Here is a 12498-nt window from a genome sequence, read left to right as displayed (position 1 = left end):
GCCAGCACATCTGTTGGAACCTACTTCTACAGAAGACCAGCCCAAACAACCTCACAGGACTGAGCAACTACTAAATTCTTGGACTTCCCATCCACAGCTGCCCACTGTTGAGTTAGCTGGACTACAGACTGACTGTAAGAATTTGACAACAAATTCTCTTTATATAGTGAGATATTCTATATGTTCTGTGACTCTAGAAAACTCTGACTAATACAACCCTACTTGTTAACTTTGATGTGGCATTAAGCCATTCAATATCTTAGGAACAGATGTTCACTGATGCTGATCAAAATACTTATCAGTCGATACTCTATGCAGCACAGTCTGGGACTCAGGTTGTACAGAAGAGCTGTTCTGGAGGTAAAATCTGTCAATAAGCTTTCAGAAGAAAGGCTAAGTAAAAAGGATGGGTGAAGAGTGTTCAAGAGAAGAAAAGGAACTTGGTAATAAAAGCCTGGAAAAAAAATAAGATGTAAGATAACCTTAAATCTGGGGACAGGAAAGTCTGGTAAAAAAACACAGAATTACATGAGTACTTCTTCCAGAATAAACTTCTATAGTTAATGAAAATGAATAGAAATTACCATCAATAGTAGGAAAAATATATTTATCATGGCAATGTTGGAAGCCTTGAAATGTACTTCAAAATCTAAGTTACTGCCAACTGCCTAGAATATTTAAAAGGATGACATAAGCTATGTGGGAATTTTAAGTAAAAAATTTATACCTTTAAATGTGTCATTTAAAATATTTCTTCTACCCATATATGCAAGAGAGAAAATGTCTATTAAAAGAAAGAGTTACACCTAGGAAAGGAAGAGAAAAACAGATTTTTTAAAAGATGTATTTATTTATTTTATGTATATGAGTACACTATTGCTCTCTTCAGACACACCAGAGGGCATCAGATCCCATTACAGATGGTTGTAAGCCACCATGTGGTTGCTGGAAATTGAACTCAGGACGTCTGGAAGAGCAGTCAGTGCTCTTAAGCACTGAGTCATATCTCTAGCTCTGATAAACAGATTTCTTAGCTGAATATGCTAGTAAGTGCCTGTAATCCTACCACTTATGAAGTTGAAGGAGAAGGCTAGCAAGATACAAAGTGAGACCCAGTCTCCAAACATAGCAAAATAAACAAAAGAATGAAAAACAAAAAGCAAGATAAACTAAAATAAATGTATTAGATTTGCAGATTATGGTCAATTAAAATAAGTTAAACATGAACAGTTAAACCTGAGCAGTGACTTAGTGTTTTAGGCTGCAAACAACATAAAAGAAATCAGGACATGAACATGTCATCTGTAACTTGTAGTCTATGGTTGCCCACATCATTGCCTCCATCTACATCTGCCTGGCCAATTTTTAGGTTGCAAGGGCTTTTGGTACAGACCTCACTCCTTTGCATCATCATAATGCTGATGTTGTTAAAAAGTCTTTTTTATGACTGACCATGGGCTTTGTTGTCAAATGAGACATACAGGTGCCTGAACATTGTGCAGCTGGTGCCAAAGGCACATTTGCATATTACACAGTGTACCAAACCCTAGCTTCCCTCTCTAATACAAAAAGCATGACGAGGACTGGTGAGATGACTCAGTGGGTAATAGTACTTGCTTCCAAGCTTGATGATGTAGGTTTAACCTCTGGAACCCCAGAAATCAAAAGCTGTGTGATGTGCTCCTTCCTGCAGACTCTTACTAAGAATGCGAGGCAGAGACAGGAGAATCCCTGAAAGCTTGTGGGTGAGTAGTCTGTAGACACAGGAAGACAGAGGAAGAGAATCAACTCCCATGAGTTGTCCTCCAATCTCCACTTATGTGCCATGATACATGTGTGCAGGCACAATTTATAATAAATGAATATGAAAAAATAGCAAAAGTGGAACTTATGGCAAGAGTCTTCCAACCTTATATTTTCTTTTGAGTAGACCAGGGAAAAGACTAGCAAGACAGGAAAAAAAAAAAACAGCATTATAAAATTAATCTAAAAATAAAATAAAATTAATCTAAATTAATCTAAATAGTAAATTATAATCAAAATAATCACCACAACAAGTTTCTCTTTTCCATTCTGTCTGATGTATCAGAAGTGTTGAGTTTCATATATATTATCTACTTCATAGCTTGTGTTAACTTTAAGGGAAGTACTTTTTATGAAAAACAGTTACATAAAAAGCAAAAATGGGGCAAACATTGTTTGAATGCTTGGTTGGATATTAGGCCAAATCTGGCATCTCAAGAGAGGACTTCTGTGGGTGGTATTGTCTAATATGCCTCTGTCTGAAATACAAAGTAGACTAAGAAATCAGGGCATAAAAAAAAAATTTAGGCTAGTGCTCATGGTACTGGAAACTATTCTATATGCTACCAAAGGAGAAAAGTAAAAACCAACCCTAGCTCAGACATTATCAGAGAAGCTTCTTCTTGCGGTAGATGGAAATTAACGAGACCCATAACCGAACATTGTGCCAGTGAGATTTTAGAGTGAGAGATTTTAGAACAGTTAGTTCTAAATGGGGTGTTTTCATCAAACCCCTCCGCTCAAGAGCTCAAGGACCTATGTGGAAGAGAAGGCAGAAAGATTTTAAGAGCCAGACGTGATAATGTCAAGGAAAGCGTAATCCAGACACAACAGGAATGATGTAGATGTAAACTGACAGAGACTATGGCAGCATGCACAAGGACTGCACGTGTTCAAGCCAAAGAGAGTCTCAGTGTTGAGAGGGAGACATGGACCCTACACACCCTAATGAAGAAGCTATCTGTAACTGATATCCACTGACAAATAATAAACCAATACAATATTTAATAATGAATTGGTCATTAAAGAAATCAAGAAGGAAACAACAACAAAATCCTAGAACTGAAAAAAAACACAACACACTTAAAATGTGTGATGGTTTGAGTGAGTAGTTCCAAAGGGTCATATATTATAACGCTTGGTCTCCTGCTGGTGGAACTATTTGGGAAGGATTCGGAAGTGTGGCTTTGTTGGAGAAGGTGTGCCATGGAGGAGAGGAGCTTTGCAGATAAGAGTGTAAACTCTCAGGTACTGCTCCATAATCATGCCTGTTGGATGCCATAGTGCGGGAAGCAGGTGCTGCCGCAGGCCCCCGTGAAACCCACTTGTTTACTGCCTTGCCTGAGCATGCACAGTGAGGCTGCATGTGCGGGCTGCCTGCCAGGCTGGACTGTTCCTCGTGATCCAGACCTGTCAGCCTATCTGTGAACGACCTGAGCTCGTGCCTGGAGCGTGTGTGAATTCTGATTGGATGAGGTGGGGTGGAGCTACAAGGAGAGGAGTGCAAGTAGTGTGGGGAGTTATTGTTTAGCCCTTGTTCTTGGTAGAAGCCAGAAGTAGAATAAGAGTAGTTTTAGACCTTGCCGTGAGTAGAAGAGAAGCTGTTGTGATAGGAGTAGTTTAGCCCTTGCCCTAAGAAGAAGCTGCTGGGGAAGAGAGCTGTAAAAAAAAAGCCTGAAGTAAAGACGTTGCTGCTGTGAACCCAACTTGGTGTCTGTGTTGTTCGTGTCTCAGCTGGCTGGAAGGACCAATGACACCACAGTTCTTGTCATGATAGTCATCAACTTACTCTCTGAAAATGTTAGTTTCCAATAAACTCTTCCTTCTGTAAGTTGCTTTGGTCATGGTGTTTTGTCACAACAATATAAAAGTAACTAAGATAAAACTTGGTATCGCCGGGCGGTAGTGGCGCATGCCTTTGATCCCAGCACTTGGGAGGCAGAGGCAGGCGAATTTCTGAGTTCAAGGCCAGCCTGGTCTACAGAGTGAGTTCCAGGACAGCCAGGGCTATACAGAGAAACCGTGTCTCGAAAACAAACAAACAAACAAAAACAAAACAAAACAAAAAAAAAACTTGGAACCAAGAAACAGGCTACTGCTGGGACAAGCCTGACCGTGCTGTTCTTTAGAGGACTGTAAAAGATTTGGCAATTCTGGACTAAGAAAGTGGTTGAATTATAAGGGGGTTTAATGGGGCACCCTAGTGGGAGCCTAGAAGACAGTAGTGCTGAGAGCAATGTAGACTCTGAAGGCCAAGCTCTAGCTCATTCAGAGGGGGAGATGTTAGCAACTGGACTAGAGACCACTCTTGTCATGTTTCAACAAATAATGTGGCCGCCTTTTCCCCTTTCTAAAAATCTACCTGATACTAAATTGAAGTTTAGACTAATTTTATTGGTTGAGGAAGGTTTTGTCGTTTGTTTGTTTTTTGAGACAGGGTTTCTCTGTGTAGCCCTGGCTGTCCTGGAACTCACTCTGTAGACCAGGCTGGCCTCGAACTCAGAAATCCGCCTGCTTCTGCCTCCCAAGTGCTGGAATTAAAAGTGTGCGCCACCACTGCCCAGCAAGTTGAGGAAGTTTTAAGACAGGCTGATATAGACCTTGTTGCTATTAACGACCACTTTTATGTGGGGCTACAACGAAAGGAGCAAGAGGGCTTCACTTTCTTTCCCCTCCAGCTTCACTCCCAGCTCTGTAGCAGACCACATTCTGTGACCTCATCTTCTTCTCTGACCCCATCTCATGAAGATCACACAATCTTTCTCACATCCTTCCCCACTACCCCATCCCATTGTCTTTGACACCAACTCCCTCAGCCATTCCCAGGGACCCACTGGCCACACTGGTCAGGGAAACAGGTAGACAACTTTTACTTCCCCTTCTTCCCTCCAAATCCACTCCCCTAGCCTCATCTCTATCTGCTGTGGCCTCTCTCCCCTCTATGCCCCATTTCCAGAGGACTATTGGGATCATGGAGGCACATACTACTTTCTTCCCTCCTAGGGACCCCCTCATCCCCACTCACCTCTAGCCCACCCATATTTCTAGGTGTCAGCTTCCAATACCTAGAAACAATTTCTTACATGAAATACCCAGTGGCCATACCTACCAGGATCCCAGAAGCATTCTCTACCAGGCACCCCATAGCCATCACCCTCTCCTAAGAACAAGAGAGGGCAACAGAAACCAAAGAACAAAACACTCAGCCAACAAGGACAAGAACAGGAATTACCACCTAGAATTATAATCTCCCCAAACAAAGACGCCTCAACTCCAACATAAAAACACAATAAATAACAGAAACAACGATGATTATCTATTAGAGGAGAGCAATACTGCTACAAGAAATGCAATATTACTAAAGCACAAGACAAGGATTTCTGAATAGCTTTTAAGATGTCCTTGAAGGAGTTATGAATAAATCCATTAAAGAAATCTATGAAAACACAAACAGTGGAATGTAATGTAAAAACATAGTTCAAAACAGGAAAGTTGAAATAAAATCACTAAAGAAAGCCCAATCTAAGGGAAAAGTGGAAATGGAAAGTTCAGGAACTCAAATAGAAGCCTTAGAGGCAAGCCTCGCCAACAGAATACAAGAGATGGAAGACAGAATCTCGGATATTGAAGATAAAAGAGAAAAAGTGGATACCTTATTCAGACACAATGTTAAATCTATAAAATTCCTCGCACAAAACATTCAGGAAATCTGGGATATAACAAGCAGACTAACTGCCAATTAGAAATAGTGGAAGGCAGGTCAAAATCTAAACAGAATTATATAAAAAAAAAATGTTCCTAATCCAAAGAAGATGCCTATCAAGGTACAAGAAGCATACAGAACACCAAAAAAAGATTGAACAAGAAAAGAAATTGGTTCATTGCACATAATAATTAAACATTAAATGCATGGAACAAAGGAAGAATATTAAATACTAAAAGGTATTTAGGGGAAAGGGGAAAAGATCAACAAATATGACTTTTCTGTGGAGACTCTAAAAGCCAGAAATTCCTAGGGAGATAGATCATCTACAAATTCTTTCAATAGATGGAGAGGGAAAAACATTTCTTGAAAAAAGGAAATTCAAGCAGTATCTGTCTGCAAACCCAGCCCTACAATAGGTGCCGGAAAGAAAACATCAACCGGAAGAGTTAACCACATTGAAGAAAACACAAGGAATAAATTATATCAGACCAGCAAGTCAAAAGACAGGAGGGGAAACCCAGCAGCAGAGCAAGGAAACTATGGGTCTCAACACACTGCTCAGTGACATCTCTACATCATCAATGGACTCAATTCTCCCCACAAAAGAACAAATTAACAAAATGAATTTAAAAACAAAATGTATCCTTTTGTTGTAGCCAAGAAACAAACCAAGGATAGATATCATATCGCAGTACAAGGATGGAAAAGATATTCCAAGCAAATGGACAGCAAGCTGGTGCAGCCATTTTAATAACTAAAAAAATAAACTTCAAACCAAAGCTAGTCAGAAGAGATAGAGAAGGATACTTCATAGTCATCAAAGAAAGAAAAGTGAACCAACAGGGCATTACAATTCTTAACATGTATGCACCAAACACAAGAGTATCCAAGTTCACAAAAGAAACATTACTAAAGCTTAAATCACATATTGACTCTCACACGTTGATAATGGGAGAGTTCAATATCCAACTCTCACTTGTAGACAGGCCATCCAGGCAAAACATAAACAGAGAAATGCTGGAGTTGACTGATATTAAATCAAATGAACCTAACAGAAATTTACAGAACATTTCCCCAAACACAAAAGAATATACCTTCTTTGCACCTCATAGAACTTTCTCCAAAATTGAACACATACCCATACACAGAACAAATACAAACAATAAGAAAATTGAAATAACACCCTGCATCAAATCTGACCTGTGCAGATTAAAGCCAGACAACAATATCCACAATAACAACAGAAAGATTAGAGACTGAAATTAAGGAAGAAATCAAAAACTGTTTAGAATTAAATTAAAATAAATACATAACATACCCAAGCTTATGGACACAATGAGGGCGGTTGTAAGTGCACTAAGTGCCTACATTAAAAAGTTGGAGAGAAAGCTGGAGTGGTGGCGCACACCTTTAATTCCAGCACTCAGGAGGCAGAGGCAGGCAGATTTCTGAGTTCGAGGCCAGCCTGGTCTACAAAGTGAGTTCCAGGACAGCCAGGGCTACAGAGAAACCCAGTCTCGGGAAAAAAAAAAAAAAAAGTCTCTTAACTAAAAGCAAACAAATCAAAAACCAAAAACCAAAACTCCCAAAACCCCAGGGCCAAATGGTATTAGAGAAGAATTCATTCAGACTTTCAAAGAAGAATTAAAATCCAATACTACTCAAATTATTCTACAAAATACAAAGAGTATACAAAGAATTCTACAAAATCTAGCCCCATTTATTTTACAAGTCCACAGCTACCCTGAATCCTTACCCACATAAAGACTTGAAAAAGAAAATTATGGATCAATTTCCTTTATGAACACAGGTAAAAAGAAATTCTCAATAAAATGCCTGTAAACCGAATCCAAGAACATGAAAAAGATAAATTGATAAACATAATTCACAATATAAACGAATTGAAAGAAAAAAACACATGATAATCTTTGAGATTATTAGGTGCAAAAGAGGCCTAAGACAAAATTCAACACTCCTTCATAATAAAAGTCCTGAAGAGATTACAGATATAAGGGACACAATTTAAACATAATAAAGGTAATTTATGTTTATCTGTTTGTTTATTTTACGTATATGGGTGTTTTGTTTGCATGTATATCTGTGCACCACTTGAATGCCTAGCAGCTGCAGAGGCCAGAATAAGGTGTCAGATCCTGTCTGGAGCTAAAAAAAAAAATTAAAAAAAAAAAAAAAAAAGCATCCTAAGTGGGGTAACGCAGACTCAGAGAGATAAATATGGTATGTTTCACTTATATGTGGGTGTTGCTGTCAATTCTTTGATAAGAAGGCTACAATACCTATAAGTGCAGAGGTTAGGTACAGAGCAGACTATAGGAGAGGATGCATCTCTCTAGAGGAAATAGGATAGATATGGATGGATGGATGGATGAGGGTGGCAGTGGTAGTACTGGAACAGGAGGATCAAATGGGGAGCAGGAGAGAAGAGGAGGGGAAGGGAGGGTACATGGAGAAGGATAGCTAAAACCAATGGCCATTTGAGAGTTCATATAGAAACCTAATACAGTAGAAGCATCCTAAAATACATAAAGTTGGTCTAAATAAAATTGCCAAATAATAGGCAGATGGAACAGCAGTCTAACTAGACATCTCTCATCACCACATGAAGCACCCAGTGCCAGAAATGGGTTACATATAATTGCATTTATCTTAGTTAGGGTTACTACTGCTGTGATGAAACCCCACGAGGAAAAGCAAGTTGGGGAGGAAAGGGTTTACTTCACCCACAGTTTCATGTCACAGTTCATTATCAAACGCAATGAAAGCAGGAACTCAAGCAGGGCAGGAACCTGGAAGCAGGAGCTGATGCAGAGGCCACGGAGGGGTGCTGCTTACTGACTTGCTCTTCATGGCTTGCTCAGCCTGCTTTCTTATAGAATCCAGAACCACTAGCTCGGGGATGGTACCAGCCACACAGGGTGCGGTCCTCCTCCATCAATCACTAAAATTATTTATAGGCTTGCTTACAACCTGATCATAGAAAGGCATTTTGTCAATTGAGGTTCCCTGCTCTCAATGACTTTATGTATCAAGTTGATAGAAAACTAGCCAGCACAGCGTTGTTGGACAAAGGGATTCCAAGGGACTCCTCAAACAACTTAGGTTATTGTATATTTCTTGCCCTCCACAAATTAACAGAAAGGCCCCATTGCTCAAGACATCCTATATAACTCACTAAACACAGAGAAGTCGAGCTGGGACCCACCTAGAACCTTCACCCCTAAGGACCAGCCTTTATGATTCCAGAGGATACTGTGCACACTACCAAAGGAGACAGGGAGATACCAACCCAGCTACAAACCCCAAGATTTACAATATATGCTGGTACAATAGTAGCACAGAGCTTATGGAGGTAACCAACCAAGATTTTTATTTAAGGCCCACTCCATGAGATGGAACCCACAGCCAATGCTGCCAGGGTGACCAAGAACCTGAGGCTAGATAGGCCAGGGACCTAGTGGAAAATCAAGTATTACTGTAGAGGAATGTAGGAATCGAATGAGTCCTAATGACTCCACTCTACCCACAGGTCAGTGCAGCTCAAGCTCTCCTTCAATCCATAGTGTAGGCAAGAATGAACTTGAATTTCTGATCCATTTGCTTTCACCCCAAGTGCTAGGATTACAGGCCTGCATCCGCACTCCTGGGTTCTGCAGTGTGGGGCTTTGTGTATACTAGGAGGCCCTGCTTCAGCCTTCAATGAAAGGTTTTACATTTACATTAAGGACTGGTTTTGGTGTGCGAGGTCAACATACCACTGATACTTTGCTGGATTTAACATGGACTTAGAAGATACTCACCCTTTTCCGTGCTTCAGATTTTTGGAAGCTCTCATGCTGTATGAAGGTAGCTGCGGCAGAGATCTTGGATACTGGTACATGGTCTGCATCCAGCATATTCACAGCTCTCTCCAAGGTCATTTCGATGTCTGCATTCCTAGACAAACAGTCAGATGACATGGTGAAAATACAAGCCATGCCCTCTTGATTGCCCGGGAGTGACCTAGCTAGCATTAGAAAGCACCTATAACATCTGCAGCCTAGATTTTCTTTAGCCTGAGAAACATCAGCCCTGGAAATCAGAAAGTATCAGGCTAATGGTAGAATATCTCTAGTTCTCCTTAACCTGGTCTCTGAGGATGTTGTAGAAGAAAGTAACAATGTGTACTGAAAAGAGAAATGTAACTCTCTAAGATAGATAGGTACAGTACTGTAATTATACAAGGAACAATTACCCAAAACCACCCAAAACAACCATTAAAATTTAAAGAAAATTAAAAAAAAATAAAGAAAATTTGTTCATAGAAATTAAACATTATTACTACTCTGGGAATTTCACCACTACAGTAGGAACATCTCCCTAAAAACAAAACAAAACAAAATAATCATTAGATTTTTCTCAGAGTTGCTCAGAATCTGCTATTTTACTTGAAAATACAACAGCAGCCAGAAAAATCTCAGTTTTGTTTTGGTAAAAATAAGTCATGCTGGTGAGATAGATGCATCAGGCAAAGCAATGAGTAATTGTCTTCCTAGAAATGCCTTTCCTAACACTTCAACTGCACTCTGCTACCCTTCACTCAGCCACTGTAACGAAGTTCACCTGGGGCATAATGGGCAGTGTGCCCTTCAGTGACAGGTGATGATGAAGTCATGTGTAGTTGAATACAGACATGGTTACATCTAATTTATTCCAAGTAATACAAACACCCAAGACATCTGGTGAGATTGTTTTCTAACATATGCTAGCAAGGTCAGTGTGGATAGTCTCTCTTCGCCAATTGTTCTATGCACAAGTGAGAAGTGAAAAGCGAATGTATGTAGTAGCTCTGTGACTGGTGTCCCTGTGTGGTGGTAAGCGTGCAGCAGGGATGGACAAAGAAGCAATGTAATGTATTTGCTATAATACAGTTTCAACCCAGAATTTCAGAATATGCCACCTCAAAATATGAAGTTTTGGCTACTGTTTATGTTGAGCTGAAAGGCACTTCATGTGTATAAAGGTATTTAAAGAAAAGTAGAACACTGGTGTCCTCTATACTAACAGCTATATAATGTTTCCATATTTGAAAGTATAAGAGACAATTGTAATTGGTTAAAGAGAGATGGCAGGCCAGAGCTAGGGTTCAGCCTGACATGATGACTGACATGCACAATGTTCAGCTCTGTGTTCAATCCCCAGTACCAGGGTGGTAGTACAATCCTATGATCCCAGTACTTGGGAGGTAGAGGCAGAAAAATCAGAAGTTCAAGGCCATCCTCGGTTGTATACTTGAGTTCAAGGCCAGTGTGGGGCTACAAGATAACACTTCTTGAAGCCCACAGAAATATGACTTGATAGATGGGGTTGGGGAGATAAGTGAGAGGTCGGAAAGAACGGTTGTTCCCAGGCTCCTGTCTTTTAAACTAGGAACTCAAAAAGTGAGCCTTCAGCAATGTTAGTTATGACTCTCAATGTGGGTCAGCTGAGGTGAGAACTAGGGAGCAGTGTGATGCCATGGTTTCCATAGCAACACATACACACATACATACCACACACATATCATACAAACACAGACACACACACCACATACACATACATGTACCACACACATACAAACTAACAAACACAAACATACCATACACATATATACAGATCACATATACACACATATGCACACACACATGCATACACACACACCACACACAGACACACACATATACACATGCATGCACACATACATATACCACATACACAGTGACACTATACACACATGTACCCATGTGTACACACATCACACACATATACATACATACAAAATAAGAAACTTAAATGTAAATAACAAATACAACAGGAAGAACACAAAATGCTATTGGTCAGAATAAGAGCCTTTATAGAAAGAACGACCCCCCTCCAAAAAACTCCTAGTAATTTTCTGTGTGTGGAATGCCCAACTTACATTCCTGCCACACAGTTTGCCCCAGTCTTTATCCTGATATAGCATACGGTTATATGATCTTTGAAGACATCAGGCTCCTGAAAGTGTTGTCGAAAGACATGAAAATTGCCTGACTGTCCAAGGTATGGGAAGAATGCTGCTGTGGGCATGGCTCAGTCCTGTTAGTGGGAAGCTTAGAGACAGACACTTCTGAGAGCATCACAGAGTCTAAGCTGAGACAGTAAAGCAAGTCTTTCCTGGGAAGGGACTGAAGAAAGAAGACTCAGTGGAAAGCAGGCGTGTGTAAGAGAAGGGAAGATGTCATGTCCTCAGCAGTCCTAATTGATGGCATGCTTAATGTGAGTAAAATCATGATGACCAGTGTGGTCAGCATTCCATTGCAAAAGGACAACTGAGTATTCTTCATAAATTATTAATTAAAAATAGGAGACAAAAGTATAACTGTAAGTATTTTCAACAGGAAAATTTCAGAGTCCAGAATAAAAAACAAAAACAAAAACAAAAAAGAGAAATACCAAACAGGAAAAAAAAAAGGTTCCAGAATCTATCACCTCATAATACACAGCTTCCACTGTAAACTGTGCCAGACTGAAGGGCACTTGGTACTTGGAAACCCAGATAGGAAAGCGGTCTTGGACCTCCCTGTGCTACTTAAAGCAGGCCACAAAACTTCCCAGAAGAAAGATACCCTCCTTGCACAAGAGAGGATATTCTTATCATCAGAGACTACTGAGTGATTAGGCGGAAAGAGACACTAAGACTTATCTTCTTTAATAAACACTTATCTTCTGTTAATAAACAAATGCTTATTTTCTGTTAGCTTGCTCCATGGCTCCTAAACCTACTCAAAGGGCCTTCCTCTTCCTATATATACACAGTCACCATTCCCTGGTTCAAACACTGAGTGCTTTGGGGCTTACTTTCCTTTGTAAAGAATTCTTTATATGTTAAAAAATAAGGATATCTGATTCCCTGTTGTTAAAATAATAATTAGAATAAACATGACATGCGGGACAGTCCTGTTGCTGTTTAG

The 12498-nt window shown here is 40.0% G+C and overlaps 1 protein-coding gene across 1 annotated transcript in view; it reads right to left on the bottom strand.

The window, feature by feature from the left end:
• Positions 1-12498, bottom strand: part of Pkp2 (plakophilin 2) — a 59368-nt gene that overhangs the window by 32609 nt on the left and 14261 nt on the right. The window contains exon 4 of the mRNA NM_026163.2: positions 9328-9463. Within this exon, the coding sequence (NP_080439.1) occupies positions 9328-9463 (136 nt within the window). The remainder of the gene's footprint in view (positions 1-9327; positions 9464-12498) is intronic.

Source organism: Mus musculus, chromosome 16, assembly GCF_000001635.26.
Source record: "Mus musculus strain C57BL/6J chromosome 16, GRCm38.p6 C57BL/6J".
Taxonomy (NCBI): domain Eukaryota; kingdom Metazoa; phylum Chordata; class Mammalia; order Rodentia; family Muridae; genus Mus; species Mus musculus.
This window is presented reverse-complemented; position numbering and strand designations above follow the sequence as displayed.